An 18,253-nucleotide genomic window follows, 5' to 3' on the forward strand; every position below is an offset into this window, starting at 1 on the left:
AAAAAGTCTTATTCTAAACAAGACTTAGTTTGAACTACAGTGCATATAGTTGAATCCGTTTATTAATTTTTGTAAATATAGAATACAGAAGATATTAAATTTAATTTACAGGTTTTATCAGGTGCCGCTACTTGCTTTTACGCCTTCATCGGATTCGACATCATTGCAACCACTGGAGAAGAAGCCGAAAATCCAAAACGATCAATTCCAAGGGCTGTCATCGCTAGTTTGGTCATTATACTGACCGCTTATATTACGTCTAGCATGATTGTAAGTCACATTAAGTTAAAAATGTATTTTGTGTCGCATCTTCTGTTTTAAGCCTAATAACTCTTACAACTAAATTAATATATTACTCAAATTCTCTATTGTTAAGTATTAATAAGTGTTTACAATTATTATGTTTTGTATGGTAAAATCCCCTTTGAAACAAAATGACTTCATGAGTATTATCATTGTATAATATAATTTCTTAACGGCTAGAATAACTTAAATAGAAAAGCTTTGCTCCCTTAAAGCTATTATAGTTGCCTCTAGATAGCGCTACAACAAATACATTGCTATATAAAGACGAAAAGTCACTGTCTGTCCTATGCAAATTTAGTCACTATACCCATGGTTACAGATCCCAAACCATCTTATACGTTTACAAAACATTTATAAGACCTTTAATAAAATACGGAACCATGGTAACATTTAACATTAACAAAAATCAATTGTTACTACTACAAAGGCTTCAAAATCGTGTAATACGACTCTCACATCGCCCACTGCACAACACACCAGCAGATTATGTTCAAAGACACATGAAAATTCTACCAATCTCTAAACGCTTAATTAAGCTGGCAAAAAATACTACAACAAATCCACTCACTTCCACTTCAAGAAAATAGCAGCCACTCCCAAATCTTGGTGCAAATATCTATCTCCATATAACTTTATCCAGAACAAACCCAACACATCGTGACCCTTGTAATCTGTCATTTCACTAATCCGTCATGTTTTAAGTCTCGTTTCAGGTTCAATTCAATCTCCAAGACCAGCTCATCTTAAGGGCACTAGGCGGGCTTCATTCGGTTCCGTCTAGTGAGAGTGGGTTTTCTAGGGTACTCCCGTTTCCCTCCACACCTAAATCTTAGGCATTGGATCTGTATATCCCAGCTGGGGCAATTTGATCCATCGATCCATGCTGAGCCCTGAATTTCAAGTTTGATATTTGATATTTGTCTGCCGACCTGCTTCTTCTTCAATCGGGTGTTGACTTCGTCTTTACTTTGTCAGCTGCCACGCCTACCATACTCGCATTAACCAGATTCGTGTTATACTTATCAATCCTTTTAACCCAAATTACCAATAGTCAAGCGCTCCTGGAGGTTAATATTTTCTCAAAAATATTAATATTATTCATAAACAACTGCCAGAATTATTTGTGTATCTGTCTGTTCTGGACACTAATGGCCATGTATTCCTTTCAGGAAACATTAAATACTGTCTCGAGCTGGAGCAACAAGTAGAGAGTGGTTTTAGCCCCAACAAAAACGCGAGTAATCACTTTTTATATGAAATTAAAAAGGCACAGAGAAACTCTAGAAAAAATAAACATCTCACTCGGCAATACGCCTATCAACATGAGCAAGCACATCACATTCCTTGGCATCATTTTTGACTCCAGATTAACATGGAAAAAACATGTTAGCAACATATATTGATCCATCAAAAATGCATTTCATATTTCATGACCATATCTAGCAAACACTCAAACTGCTCACCGGAAACCATCATCCAAATATACAAGGCTTACATTTGTCCGTTAATAGAATGTGGATGTCAAGTAACATACAATATGTCTAACAACACACTACAGAAGATACAAATACAGCATAATAAAATATCAAGAGCAGCAAACCAACTACCAACTTACACACCTGTCAACTATAAACACAAAGTCAGTAATATACCCATCATTATGTAAATTAGCCAGATCACTTACAAAATATATTTCACCATATAACATATTTCAACAATCACAAATCACTCAACAAAATACATAATCACAGGTAAAATGAATATATACTTATATGTATTTCCTTTCAGATCAGGACACAGGACAGATAAAACTTTCGGCGTCTGTCCTGTGAAAGCGGGTTTTCTCGGGGCACTCCAGCTTTCCCTCACATCCACATCTCAGGCATTGGATCTTTAGATCCCAGCCAAGGCAATATTCTTGCCCAGCCCTGAATCGGGTCGTTTTAAATTGATATCTCATCGGCTTTTCGGACTTCGGGCTCCGGCCTGGATCACTTTGTCTCGCTCCCCCCCCTTTCTCACCTGTCATTTTTGTAATGCCCCGCTGCACTTCATCTCCCTAAACAAGTCAAAGTAAAATACAGGTAAATTCCCAAGCAAAGTTAAATAATCTTTCACGTGAGCAGATGAAGAGAAACCCCAATGTTCCTGGCCACTTCTGTTGGGGAGAGAATTCTTCAAGCTTCTCTCTCTCTAAACTAAACCCCCGCCAAGTTCATTTGCGTTTTGTCTGTCCTGGATATTGGTATAATATGGTATTTGGTATCACTAATGTATTCTATCATGCTTTCTCCCACACCCATCTAATCTGCGACCACGTATATTTTGCCCGTAATACTATGGGTAATCATTTTCGCCGCGTGAGATTAGTAATTTCTTTGCCAGTACAAGCCCAAGGACGCATTCAACCTCACCAGAACCATGATGCTAAAATGAGACGGCATTTTCTTACAACCTACATTCTAATCTGGTTTAACATACTTCTGCAGTCCTTGAAATTCTACACCACTGTTCTCCTGAGACATCTCTTGAAGCCAATCCCAACTATATACTGTGTTTCTAAGAGATGTCAACCCCTACAAAAGTCACAAGGAGATTAAAAGTACAATAGGACACTACTTTGTAATCAAACTCCATACAGTCTCCAGAACTAATTTAAGAAGTCCGAGAAAGCTATCTTATTTTGTCAAGATAATTAGAACATCGCAGAAAGTTTCAAACCATATCCTCACCCATAGCATCTCCTCTCATTTATACCACTTCAGAGCCGAAAAGCCTCGCTGTAAACCTGCCTGTTGCCCAAATCCACCAGTTTTGGTGTCTATCATCCAGCAACCACCTCCTGAAACAGACTTCCGAAGCCTTAGTCCCACATGCACTGCCCTTTCACTCGTTCACCGGTAAACTCAAACTTGGAGACCAGACCTAACCAACAACGAGTCTACCCAATCTCAATCACTTCCCACAGACGAATCCGGCTGCAATCAGTTTTCTTTCCTTCGTCACCTCTCGACCATTGAAGATTCGCCTCATGATAAACCTCTTTCATAACAAACTGTGGCTTTCAACAGCTTGCTTAGAAAAACAAGTTTCCTCCCATGATAGTTTCACATCATGCAGCTCCCTGCCTTCTTCATTGGCTAACCCAAATCGGTTAAATGTAACCCAGTACCGGTTGCAGTTATTAGCGCCAACCAGTGAAAGTAGGTTTTCTAGGGATACTCTCCCCACATCTAACTTTTCATATTAGTTCTAAGACTATCCGCTCTCTTAATCGGCCATTGGTTCTATGCTGATCATCCCTCATTTCCTTTTTTGGTTGTTGCTAATCCGTCAACCTTCGTGGACCCATCAGTATCATCAGGTTGATTTTTTCGTGCAGTCATTTCAATACTCTGCATCATGAGTGGGAGTGAAGAGAAAACGTTTTTCTGAACATTCTCGATTTCGTTCAACCCAAAACTGAATGTTTGGAATGAACGTTTCAAATAAAATTTTAATTCCAGGATTTTTGGAATTTTCTGTCACGCCGATACTTCGATCTTTGCGATGTTAACCGACATACAATTTGTGCGAAACGACGGTGATTTCTGCCACTGTTAGTAAGTTTGTCTTTCTTAAATTTTTCCAGTCGTGTGTGTATATATACGTATATACAATGAGCGACGCAATACTTTGAAGACATAGTTAGATATGGATATAGATTTATAGAGATCGTGATGAGTTTTGGTTTGTAATTAAGCAACAAAGCTACACAATAAGCCATCTGTGCTCTTTTCACCACGGCTATCGAAACCCGGTTCCTAACTTTGTACGTCTGCAGACACACAGATGTGCAAAAGGGGGAAGGGCATTGTAGGGACTAATCAAATCGAATCTCATATAAGCTCGCCCCACATTTAAATTGTTGGAGCACAAAAGTCGTAATCATTGGCTGAAATTCCCCATTACGTTGTTTGCTTTGTTATGTTATATCAAATTATAATTTGATATTGAGAAAACATGTTGACATGTTAACAAAACATTTATTTAGATATAATTTTGAGAAAAAAATAATTATTTCCTGTCATATGATGGGTGATCAGCTTGTTAAGTATACTATATATGTATGTGTGTATCTCAATACTAACCAGGGACGATGTAATAGTTTCCAGGCAGCAGAAGTTTGGGAATATCTTCAGGTAGAAATGCGTTTTTACATATATGTAAAAATTGTGTTATATCTATAGTTACAGTCAGCTTGATTAACCAACAGGAAACTCGAAGATACTTTGGTGACGTCTATACCAATATTTGCTTAATATCAGTGATTGTGAACTTACATAAATAGCTGTAAAGTATGGTGTACACGTGTGACAAGGATACTTGAGAATCCTACATTAATTGAGGCTGTGGTTTGAGAATGTGTTTTTCCTGGAACGCCTCTCACAATTTTGAAGGTAGTAAGACCAAACTTAGCAAGCGAACTCGGAGTGACCTAAAGGGTGTTTTTCATCTACTTAGTATATCCCTGGAACCCTTGTTTTTTTTTGAGTACCAAAGGGACTAAAATGTGTTTATAAGATCATCAAGGCATGATGGAGTTTTGCAAGCAAGTTTTTGGGTTGCTGAATCAAATTATGACACCGGATTGTATGTTCTTCGTTCTCTTCAAGGTTCTATGGACGCCATATTTGAAAATGTGTCCATACTCCTTTCACAAGCTAACGGAATCACACTTGGCATACGCAGTCGATTTTCAAGAGCGGGTACTCTAATAGGGTTTATTTTCGACGAGAAACCCATTGAAGTAGCTATAGAAGTAATCGGAACATATAGTGGAGCTTAATCGGTCCGTGTATGTAATGAGGAGGTCTTTGACTTTCGCAATGGGAGAGAGCGCCATATACGCTACTATGTTATTAAGTCTGAGTAACTATTTCTTCAATGCCACTTACACAGATACAATAATAATATACTTAGAAACTTTCATATATGGCTGAAGGCATTTTTTAACTGTGTACTTTAAAGCTGTAAAAGCCCATTTTTTGAGGATATGAAGAAAGAAATTTGAACCTGTAGTTGCGAATTATGATTAGAAAGCTAATGAGTAGTGTATTATATTAGTGTTTTCGTGCCTCGATTTTCGAGAAATTTTTATTAAATACGACCCAGCAAAAAATGTACTATAAATTAGATACTGACTTGTAATATCTTGTAGACATACCCGTGTAAGTAGACTGGACTGAACATTTTGAACCGTTCTTCTACACTGTACACAAGGCATGTCCAGGATTTTTGGTTTCATTATTAGGTCTAAGGTACCTTTTATTTTTAGTAGTCCATTGGAAGGGGATTGCAATCCTTCAATCTCTTTCCCATTACATAGCATAATTTTTTAAAGAAAATAGTTCAGCTTCAGTCTTCCATATCATTCTTTGGTCTCACACAAGTCAAAATGTAAAGTTTGTTGCTTTGTAAAATTATTTAATTTCGTGAAACTTTCCTCGTTTCAAAGGGAGTAGTTTTATAATTGATCTGATATATTAGAAATATTGGTTTTATGTGCTAAAGCACACTTAGAAATTTCTAGCAGTACTTCCAGAGCCAGATACCCAGGATTTTGCAGAACCTAATTTTCAAGTCATTCTGCATCATTTGTTTATTGGCTAACACTGTTACCAAAGCCTGATTGGACAAAAAGCAGGAGATTGCCACACCCTTTGTGAAAACCGGATCCATGGCTGTTCACAAAACAGATATCGACAGTCAGTGAACAACTGTACTGTTCTTATATTGATAAAGCAACGTTAATACAGGAAAATGAGAAAATGGCTCATAAGTGCGTATGTGCAGTATTTATGGAAAATACCCTCGATGTCAGTGTGTATGCAACGACTTAGACCTAGATGTTAAAATAGTACGAAAAGTAACTGGGAAACAGTTACAAAACAAATTACAGGCACAAAAAAGAAAAAGTAAGGATTGATTACACTATTCCATTAGAGAGTGATGAAGATGAAATGTCCAGTGAAACTTGTGAGGATCTCTTGGATTTCGTGACACCAAAAACAAAATACGACGCAGATCGTTCAAGAACTCAAGTGCGAAAGGAAGGTGTTGTTATAGTACCCCAACATGACTCAAGAACAATGTCTATTTAATTCGGCATTTTCTTTGTATCGAGCCCACAGCAACATCAAACTTCCCAAATGAAAAGTTTGACAGCAGCCATCAAGTTTCAGTGCTTTTGACAAGAACAAACGATTACTCGCATTCTGTATGACTGTATTAAGGATTCTACACATCATGTTACTACTAGGAGATTCAAATAGTCTTATGAACGTGATTGGAAACGACATTTATAAGGAATCTGATGATACAAAACTATTATCATCTGCCAATGATGTGCAGCAAGCTCTACCAAAAAAATGTATTAACAGAATAATTATGCGTGCACTGTTATGTTAATTGATGACATTCAGATAAGTGAAAGAGAAATTGAAGATTGGAAAACAAGCTTTTGAAGCAGCAAGATGGCACTTTTGTTTATTGAAGTCTGGGCTTCAGCTAGAACTTATAGTACGACCTCTCCAACATTAGTGTAAGCGACCTACACTGAAAGCGGTAGAGTACCACTGATCAAGATGATGAGAATTATCTCACTGATGCCAAGGCAAAGGCCTTCGTATATACTCTGAAAACAAATAAAAATAATACAAACAAATAGCCAAGAACACAACAAACTGTGCATAACCTCAGCCAAGAGACAGAGCGGGTAAGTCAAGAACACAACACTACCCGTATATATTCTAAATTTACTACTGTGTACTATGGCAGTCAAAAACGTGCGATAGCGTCACTAACTCTGTGATTTTTTATTCCTAAAACGTTGTGTAGAATTTTATTTCAACATGAAAACGCTAAAAATAGAATTTTAGCTCAAGGAAGCACTGCTAAATAAATATCAGAAGAATTTTAGATCATGATTAGTTACTAAACTATCAGAATTAATGTTTTAATTACATATAAAAACTAATATTAATTATTTTTCAAAAGTAACATATTGAATAATTACAAAGATTAACATATTTATTAAACTAGCAGATAATTCGACATTTTGACTAAAAGTAACATTATGACTAAGCTTTCAGAAGAACTAACATAATGTCTAAGATACCATAAAAGCATCATCTTGACGAAGCTAAGAAGAATTACACCTTAACCAAACTATTAGAAAAATAAACATCACAATTAAGCTCTCAGATGAACTAACACCATAATTAAACCCTCTGATAAAGTAACACCTTGCGTCTCAGAACGGCTGGTATGGGTTTTAACACTTTTAGTGATAAGAAGAGAACAACGTTTCGACCTTTCTATGACATCTTCAGGTCAAGAAAGAAAAAGTTTGCAACTGACCGTTGCCAGACAGACACATGTCTTAGGAACGAGAGTGTAAACGGATACGGGATTGTAGAGGGCGTTGCAGTGAAATGTTAGGTTATTAATTAGTATAGATATAAAGGTGTTCCTATATATTGGTTTGATTTTGGTTTTAGTTGTCGTATAAGTAGGGATTCTTTGATTTTGCGTTTGTTTATATTTGTTTTCCTATTTAATATCTAGGTGTTTTCTATGGTCATGTTGTGTTTATTTGATTTGCAGTGTTCAAAAACATGTGAAGGAGTTTCATTTTTCTACTTGTTTTTGCAATTTAGAAGTTATAGCAGTTATCACATTGTATTTTATAAATTATGTTGGCATTGTGTTTGTCAATGTAGTTTTTACATAGTATGGACTTTAGTTTTGTACCTGGTTTTTGAATAAATTTGGTATTTACTGGAATGTTGTGTTTTAATATGAGTTTTCCCAAATGTTGGTTACTTTTTCGATGATGTCGGGAAAGTATGGTATACAGCAGTGTAAGGTTCTGTAGTTTGTTGTATCTTGAGATTTATTGTTGTTTGTTTGTAAACATAACAAAACACAACATTCCAGTAAATACCTTTTTTTTTAAAAACCAGGTACAATATTAAAGTCTATACTATGTAAAAATGACACTGACAAACACAACACCAACATAATTTATAAAATACAGTACAACAACTGCCACGATTTCTATATTGGAGAAACAAGTAGAAAAATGGAAACCAGATTCAAAGAACACAAAAAATCACCTTTACACGTTTTCGAACACTGCAAGTCAAATAAACACAACATAACCACAGAAAATACCCGGATATTAAGTATGGAAATAAATAAAAACAAACGCAAAATCAAAGAAATCCTAGTTATAGAACAATTCAAACCAAAATTAAAGCAATATAAAGGAACACCTTTATACCTATACTAATTAATAACCTAACATCCACCTGCAACTTCCCCTACAATCCGGTACCTGTTTATACTCTCGTCCCTCAGACGTGTCCGTCAATGGTCACGTTCAAACACTCTCTCTTTCTTAACCTGAAGATGACTTAGGAAGGTCGAAACGTTGTTCTCAGCTTATCAATAAAAGTGTTGATACCCATACTAGCCGTTCTGAGATACATTTTTATTTCAAGTGGGTTTCTCGTAATCAAGAAAGTAACATTTTCACTAAACAATCAGAAGAAGAAACACCTTAACCAAACAAATAGAAGAGTAACTCCTTCAATGAACTATCAGAAGAAGAAACACCTTAACCAAACAAATAGAAGAGTAACTCCTTCAATGAACTATCAGAAGAAGAAACACCTTAACCAAACAAATAGAAAAGTAACTCCTTCAATGAACTATCAGAAGAAGAAACACCTTAACCAAACAAATAGAAGAGTAACTCCTTCAATGAACTATCAGAAGAAGAAACACCTTAACCAAACAAAAGAGTAACTCCTTCAATGAACTATCAGAAGAAGAAACACCTTAACCAAACAAATAGAAAAGTAACTCCTTCAATGAACTATCAGAAGAAGAAACACCTTAACCAAACAAATAGAAGAGTAACTCCTTCAATGAACTATCAGAAGAAGAAACACCTTAACCAAACAAATAGAAAAGTAACTCCTTCAATGAACTATCAGAAGAAGAAACACCTTAACCAAACAAATAGAAAAGTAACTCCTTCAATGAACTATCAGAAGAAGAAACACCTTAACCAAACAAATAGAAAAGTAACTCCTTCAATGAACTATCAGAATAAGAAACACCTTAACCAAACAAATAGAAGAGTAACTCCTTCAATGAACTATCAGAAGAAGAAACATCTTAACCAAACAAATAGAAAAGTAACTCCTTCAATGAACTATCAGAAGAAGAAACACCTTAACCAAACAAATAGAAAAGTAACTCCTTCAATGAACTATCAGAAGAAGAAACACCTTAACCAAACAAATAGAAAAGTAACTCCTTCAATGAACTATCAGAATAAGAAACACCTTAACCAAACAAATAGAAAAGTAACTCCTTCAATGAACAATCAGAAGAAGAAACACCTTAACCAAACAAATAGAAGAGTAACTCCTTCAATGAACTATCAGAAGAAGAAACACCTTAACCAAACAAATAGAAGAGTAACTCCTTCAATGAACTATCAGAATAAGAAACACCTTAACCAAACAAATAGAAAAGTAACTCCTTCAATGAACTATCAGAAGAAGAAACACCTTAACCAAACAAATAGAAAAGTAACTCCTTCAATGAACTATCAGTAGAAGAAACACCTTAACCAAACAAATAGAAGAGTAACTCCTTCAATGAATTATCAGAAGAAGAAACACCTTAACCAAACAAATAGAAAAGTAACATTTTCACTAAACAATCAGAAGAAGAAACACCTTAACCAAACAAATAGAAAAGTAACTCCTTCAATGAACTATCAGAAGAAGAAACACCTTAACCAAACAAATAGAAAAGTAACATTTTCACTAAACAATCAGAAGAAGAAACACCTTAACCAAACAAATAGAAAAGTAACATTTTCACTGAACAATCAGAAGAAGAAACACCTTAACCAAACAAATAGAAGAGTAACTCCTTCAATGAACTATCAGAATAAGAAACACCTTAACCAAACAAATAGAAAAGTAACTCCTTCAATGAACTATCAGAATAAGAAACACCTTAACCAAACAAATAGAAAAGTAACTCCTTCAATGAACTATCAGTAGAAGAAACACCTTAACCAAACAAATAGAAGAGTAACTCCTTCAATGAACTATCAGAAGAAGAAACACCTTAACCAAACAAATAGAAAAGTAACATTTTCACTAAACAATCAGAAGAAGAAACACCTTAACCAAACAAATAGAAAAGTAACTCCTTCAATGAACTATCAGAAGAAGAAACACCTTAACCAAACAAATAGAAAAGTAACATTTTCACTAAACAATCAAAAGAAGAAACACCTTAACCAAACAAATAGAAAAGTAACATTTTCACTGAACAATCAGAAGAAGAAACACCTTAACCAAACAAATAGAAGAGTAACTCCTTCAATGAACTATCAGAAGAAGAAACACCTTAACCAAACAAATAGAAAAGTAACATTTTCACTAAACAATCAGAAGAAGAAACACCTTAACCAAACAAATAGAAAAGTAACTCCTTCAATGAACTATCAGAAAATGGCACCCCTTACCTAAACTCTTAGAAAAATAACCACTTACACTATCCGAACATTTAACACCTTTAATAAACTATTAGAAATATTAACATCTTCAAGAAAGAATCTTTTTGCTAAATTAACATCAAAATTTTATTTTTGTTAATTATCAGATGACTCTTGTGGTTCCCTACGACCAAATAATCTCCGAATCAGCTCTAGTTGAAGTTTTCGGACAGGTAGGAGCCCCCAAATCGAAGTTTATTGTGGCAATTGGCGCCTTAGCTGGACTAATCGTTAGCATGTTCGGTTCCATGTTCCCTATGCCTCGTGTTGTTTATGCTATGGCAAAGGACGGTCTGATCATAAGGTAAGCATGGAATTTATCTATGCAGCGGTTTTGTTGTTGTTCTGTTTTTTATAAGTAAATATCATGTGTCATTTATGATATTCCAATCACAGTTTCGTTGTCTCTACTTTTATAAAAATTGCTAGTAATATTATTACTTATAGGCTAAATTTTTTTTTTGTTAAAAACCTCTTATATATTTTTCCTGTATTACTTTTATTAAGATATATAGTTATAAACCCATATGTTACACGAGAAACTGTTTAATTTAACTTTTTTCTATACCTTGTCTTCAGTGTAGTTAAAAATAGCACCTATGTTTGTGCTCTGAAAGTATCCACTTGTTTTCCACATCTTAGGTCACTTTCTCAAGTGTGGCCTTACACGGGAACACCAGCTGTTGCTACTTGTACTTTTGGAGCTGCTACTGCTTTCGTAGCCATTATTATGAGCTTAGATGTGCTGGTAGAGATGATGTCAATAGGTGAGATAAACTTAAAATTACAATGTTGATATCAAAATATATCTTTTATTATTTTTGTGTCCATTTGCCCCTTTTTAATCTCCATGTCTTTCTTCTTCGTTTGAATATTTCTACACGTAGTTCCTTCTTTCCATATACTCCTTCAATATGCTTATTGCTCATTTCCTTGATTTGCACTGAGAACATTACCAAATTTTCCATTATGATATATTGAAACAATTTTCTCTAGCGGTATCAAAATGCCGTTGTACAACTTGATATGGCCATCATTTGCAACCTCAGTTCAGCTCTATCAGTTACTACCATAGTTTAAATTGTCTATTGTAAAACAAGTTTGGGACGATCTCACCTTCAAAATGACGACAGCGTTAGATGGAGAATGTCTTCTGTTTTCTTTCCCATATCACGATATTATAAAATATTTCACATTTTGGATTCTATGTTTCACTTAAGTATTATTAATCCACATTTCATGTTTTGTGACACGAAGAAAATTTCGTAATGTTTCCTGACTAATAGTCCAATTACCTTAATTTAACTGCAAAGGAAATCGGTGTATATAAATACAGTCAGATGCCAGATAGGCAATTTATTGATTTTGAAGTGTCTACAGAATGTGAAAACGTCATGAATTACAAAGAGAAGAGATTAGAGGTTGCTGAAAAAGTAGAAATTCTAGACCCGAAGAAGTTTCAAAGGTTTTATAAGTGCTACTGGACACTTGCAATATACTGTGCATAAAACTTTTCATGTTGACAGAAGGAGTCATTCAATAGCGATAAGCAATCGCTTCTTGATACTTTTAAATAGTAGCAGAAATCATCTTTACAACATATTTGTCGTGCATCTATTATATCCAATGTGGTCACATGTAAAAAGACATCGTCTGTGAGGTCTATACATCAAAATACCCCATGACATACAGTACTTTGGATGAATCATCTTGTAGACGTCTTAAATCCACCTTATGAATGATAACTACCAGTTGATATAAATCCTATTAGCACTGAAATCTTGACGCTTAGTTTGCAAGTTTTGTGAAATGTTCAAACATAATTCTGGTAGCTTCAAAGTGGTGTCTAGATTTTGATCTGTAGGTTAACTGATGTCCTTTCATTCTTGAGTTGAACCTCTATATATCCTTTCCCATCTCTCTTTTTAACCTCTGTAAAAGTTGTCCATCCAATTTTAAAATTATTTTTATACTCTTCTATCTTTCTTCTGAAATTCTCAGTCTATTTTTAACGCTTTTCTGTTCGCCTTTTTATGGTTTTGTTCTTCTTTAAGCTGTTTTATTGCCCTTTCGTCCTTCTGTTTTGATTAAGTCCTCCCACCATTATTTCTTCTATTTCGTATGGGTCAAGCATGGGCCAATGGTTAGTATGTTGGTATGAAGATGAAATTCTGTGGTTAGATTCTCATTCCCACCAAGAACAAATTACACTTCATACTTTAGAGCATTCGATTAGTTATGAGAATACGGTAAGATCCCACTATATGTTCATAGAAGAGTTTCTCAAGAACTGTTAGTAGTTAGTGTTGACCAGCTGCCTTCTCTCTAATCTATCACATCACAATTATGAGCGAATAAATTAATATCCTAAAATTTCAGGATGATTATTAACAGTGGTGGCACGAGCATTTGCTGCGCCCGTGGGTAATGCTCTTTTTTTTAGCGCCCCTAAAATTTGAAAACTCTGTAACCAACCCCAAACAGCGCCCCTTTTGCATGACTCCTAAGGCATGTGCCCCTCCGACACCCCCTTCGCGTCATCATTGATTATTAAATATTTTTCCAATTACTGATTATTATTGTATTGGAAAACCACCTATGATATTTATAAGACTTGACACGTTATTTTCTATTCCTCAGGTACCCTCATGGCCTACACCTTAGTATCGACTTGTGTTCTGATCCTGCGGTACCAACCTCACAACACCACTCTGGTGGAACTTCTTCCTGAATCCATCAGGTCAGCATGCCCCACCCCCTGTAAGGAGATAGCAACGCCCACTGTCGACTTAAGAACAATGATTCATTCGAAGCGAAGTAATCGAATGAATTCTTCCGACAGCGATGACTCCCAAATAGACAAGATTCAAAATCTTGATAAACCTGAAGATCTCAATTTTCTCGTGTCCAACGGAAGCGTAGGAAACTACAGATACGGAACAGTCCTTCGGGAGTCTTTCTTAAGGTCCAAGATATATGACCTCTTCCAGAAAAACTTTCATAAAATAATGACACGTCTTTTTCCCTACGAATGGAATGTACCTAAACCTCCGACAGAGGCTTCTGGACAGTTTGTAATAAAGATAGTTGGATTGCTATATCTTCTCATTATCATCTTCGATTTGATTATTGTCTGTGCAATGCCTGCTTTAGAAAGCAATGATACAACGGCATTGATGTTTCTATTTTTGTGCCTTGTTGGAATTGTCCTTTGTTTGATTGTTATCGGCCTTCAGCCTCAGACAAAGTAAGCAAAATTAAAACTATGAATCAACGAAATTATAAACTAGTATCGACAGTTTTTTTACAATGTTTTTCTTTAGTCAACAAACTTTTCCTCTGAAAAGCTACTGGGAATTAAAGATAACTTATAAAATAAGTGATCCCAGGATCATTAACAGTTGTTACATTGCAGGAATTTATAATTTTGTCGCTGCTACAATTGTTGAACAAAAGCTATTCCTATAAATGCTTTAAAAAAAGCTACACAGCATTAATAAATACGTGTGGACCTAAACGGTATCCTGCTTATCATGCTACACCCATCTGAAAATGTTTCTGAAAAGCCGTGATGCCAATTGAAAGCGAAAATAGTTTAAAAATGGAGTATGAATTAAAAAAAAAATCTAGATCTGAAACAATTTTAAAAACTTACTTGACCAACGAAATTCTATTACCGGCCAATTGCTAAAGCTTGTTTTGAATTTCGTACAAAGCTACTCGAGGGCTATCTGCGCTAGCCGTCCCTAATTTAACAGTGTAAGACTAGAGGGAAGGCAGTTAGTCATCACCACCTACTGTCAACTCTTGGGCTACTCTTTTACCAACAAATAGTGGGATTGACCGTCACATTATAACGTCCCCACAGCTGAAAGGGCGAGCATGTTTGGCGCGACGGTGATGCGAACCCGCGACTCTCAGATTACGAGTCGCATGCCTTAATACGCTTGGCCATGCTGGGCCATTGCTAAAACATTTTAGCCAATAAATACATGTTATAGCGCTACGAAGTAATATTGATGAAATAAGTTACAACTCAAATTGAAAGCATTTCGTTACGCTTGTTAGTCAACATACGCTCGTCTTTCACAGCTTTTAGCCCCCAGTGGCACAGCGGCATGTCTGCGGACCCACACTGCTAGAAATCGGGTTTTGATACCCGTGGTGGCAGAGCACAAATAGCCCATTATACAGCTTTGTGCTTAATTCCAAAAACAAACAATCACCATTTTGATGTCACACCGTGTGTAATTATAATAATTATTAAACTATTCGTGAATAAGTAGTTGAATTGGAGAATATAATATTTTCATAAAAACTCATAGTTATCATAGATTCTTTGAATAAATGTAATGTTTAAAATATGCTGTAATTGAATTGTAGAATACAGTATTCAGATAAAGACTGGAGGGCTTTAGTTATAGTTGAGAAATTATAAATTATTGTATAATGTACAGAAACGAATGGTAAAATCTAGTATTTACAAAATACTGCAGGACGTTAGTTATCACAGAGGGTTAAAAATTCTGATTTATATATGTATCCGTTAAATAAAGCTAATAATACTTGCAGTGTGATTCATGAAATACTAGCACTTTATATGTACACAATATGTTTTCAAATTGCACTTAGTACAAATACACAAGTAATTAACTAATCTGTTAACGTTTTCACTTCTTTCAGGTATGAACTCAAGTTCAAAGCTCCCGGAGTTCCAATGGTTCCCACAGTTGCAGTCATTGTGAACATTTACTTAATATTTAAACTATCTGTTCTAACGTTAATTAGATTCACTGTGTGGATGACTGTAGGTATGTATACTTCAATTAACTTAAATTTAAAACTAGTATTTTAATAGTCAACCTCACCTTTTCGACGACTTGAATAAAACGTAACCACGTTTGAAGGTGTAAGATAAGAGAAAAGCAATAGTTATGTTGAGAGACTGTAATTAATTTAAACGGTTGTCCAAGAACTAGTTACCTGTAGTACACAATAAGTTTGAAAGGCCGTAATAATTGACAAAAAATATTAGTTTAAACACACTGTGTCGCAAACCATGTAAAAATATTAAATCAGCGATTGTCTTGGAAACACCCCGAAATTTAGCTATTTCTAACTTAAATCCAAGACGTATGGGAAGTTAAATATGGGTTTGGATGGGCAGGTAGTTAAGGCACTCGACTCGTAATCTGAGGGTCGCGGGTTCGAATCCATGTTATTCCAAATATGCTTGTCTTTTCACATTATAATGTGACGGTCAGTCCCACTATTCGTTGGTAAAAGATTAGCCCAAGAGTTGGCAGTGGATGATGACGATTAGCTGCCTTTCCTTTAGTCTTAGACTGCTAAGTTAGAGATGGTTAGGCAGATACACCTCGTGCAGTTTTGTGCGAAATTCAAAAAACAAACAAGCATTTAGTCAAATTTAAACTTTATATCCAAAATTTCTGCTAAACATTATTTAATCATTTATTACAGGACTCTTAATGTATTTCCTCTATGGAATTAAGAACAGTTCTCTGGAATGCCTTCCTCAACCTGCCATGGAACTGAAAATACCACAAAGTAGGAAAGAAAAGGCCTTGAAATCTTCCCAAGAAAACTACGAAACAGAAGAGAACGCAGGAAATTCGACAACACTTTCAAAACAGTACTTATCATTGTCAACAGATGGCGCTAACAGTGTAATAAACTTAAACTACCAACCAAGTGAGAGAGAAGATGAAATATTGACTCCAGCTAGAAGTTCTTGGGAAACATTTGAATAAAAATTCATTAAAAATAATTTCAGGAAACAAGCATTTAAGAATTATTGTTACATGTTTATTTTTTCTATCATGAAATATTTAAGACAATTATTACTTTCAAACCCGTTTTTCACATACAAAAGTATTTCCGAAAACGAAGTCTGACATGATTTTAATATTTTCCGTTCGTTCACTAAAAAAAACACAAGTTGATATGTAAATCTATAAGTGTATTTCTATATTACATACGTACAAGTTATTATGTTAAATGTATTTAATATGGGAAAAGTTACCTTTTCGACACATTTCATAAGACTGAAATATATTAGTCGAGATAGTACTAGCATTTCTCGACTGTTTGAGTCGTTTAAAAATAAACATGTCAAATGCTAATATTAAACAGTAACCAAATATATTTCTTTTCAACGTTGTTTTGAATCAACGCGTGAAAATTTCATTTAATATTACTGGAAATATTACAATCAGCAACCAGGAACAAATTTGAGCATATTATCTAATACTGAAAAGTGCAATAAAAACAGCGATCGGATGTTTTTGTTTGTTTTGTGTGTGTGTCTTGTGACCTTCTCTTTGGTATAGTAAATAGTACATATAGCTCAAATGTAGATTAAGTCACACTTTATCGTATCTTAATGTTTAGATTGTAATTTTTCATTAACCACAATCACCAGGTTTTTTTCATAACATGATTGTTATCGAATTTATTACTGTAAACGTATTCGTGTTCTCATTGTTTGTGTCTAAAATAACATGTATCACAGTATCAAATGGTCTTGTGATATTGCATGTGTACTTACATATACAGTTGGCCTAGCGTAGATCATTTTAATGCACATCCAACTGAGATGTATCAGTAATATATGATGTTAAAGTATCTCATGATATCGTTCTTAGTGTGAGAGATGGTTGTCCAATCAGAGAGGAAACACAAGGGTACTTCTACCCAGTGGCACAGCGGCATGTCTGCAGACTTATAATGCAAAAAACCAAGTTTTGCTACCCAAGGTGGGCATAGTACAAGTAGCCTATCGTGTAACTTTGTACTTCTCTACAAACAAATACAGGGGTACAGGACTTAGCACATTCATTAACAATTACATTCTTCTATAAGCATCGATCGTAAGGCTAAGAAATGTGGAATGAGCCAATTGTCAAGAAACCTTCTAATACGTTATTTTCAACTACCTTTACGATATATCAAACAATAGCAACATACAAATACATTTTCTTTCTTTCTGTTTTTAATCAAATTTTATTGAACGTTTATGCTTCAAGAATTAGAGAAAAAAAAACCTGTACTTTGTCAGTACAGTAGTTGCTACACGATCTCTGTGAAGTCTGATCCACACTGTGCATTGGATTAGCTTCGGTGGTTTAAAATCATATGACTGTAGAACATAATGTAGTGTTTAGATGTTCCACTTCTCTTTAAATTTAGGGATTTGGGAAACAAAGAACCGTGGTTTATATGTCATGAATTGAATGTTTCAGAACGTAAACCTTTATTAACTTAATGTTTGAAAGTGCGAGGCATGTGATAAATGAA

General features: G+C 35.0%; 1 protein-coding gene across 1 annotated transcript in view; it reads left to right on the plus strand.

The window, feature by feature from the left end:
• LOC143234908 (putative cationic amino acid transporter) overlaps nucleotides 1–17,319 on the plus strand; it is a 72,535-nt gene extending 55,216 nt beyond the window's left edge. Inside the window, exons 6-11 of the mRNA XM_076472604.1 lie at nucleotides 112–270; nucleotides 11,044–11,240; nucleotides 11,579–11,703; nucleotides 13,577–14,183; nucleotides 15,620–15,747; nucleotides 16,418–17,319. Of these exons, the coding sequence (XP_076328719.1) occupies nucleotides 112–270; nucleotides 11,044–11,240; nucleotides 11,579–11,703; nucleotides 13,577–14,183; nucleotides 15,620–15,747; nucleotides 16,418–16,707 (1,506 nt within the window). The 3' untranslated portion in view covers nucleotides 16,708–17,319. The remainder of the gene's footprint in view (nucleotides 1–111; nucleotides 271–11,043; nucleotides 11,241–11,578; nucleotides 11,704–13,576; nucleotides 14,184–15,619; nucleotides 15,748–16,417) is intronic.
• The last annotated feature ends 934 nt before the right edge of the window (nucleotides 17,320–18,253 follow it).

This window comes from Tachypleus tridentatus, chromosome 12, assembly GCF_004210375.1.
Source record: "Tachypleus tridentatus isolate NWPU-2018 chromosome 12, ASM421037v1, whole genome shotgun sequence".
NCBI lineage: Eukaryota > Metazoa > Arthropoda > Merostomata > Xiphosura > Limulidae > Tachypleus > Tachypleus tridentatus.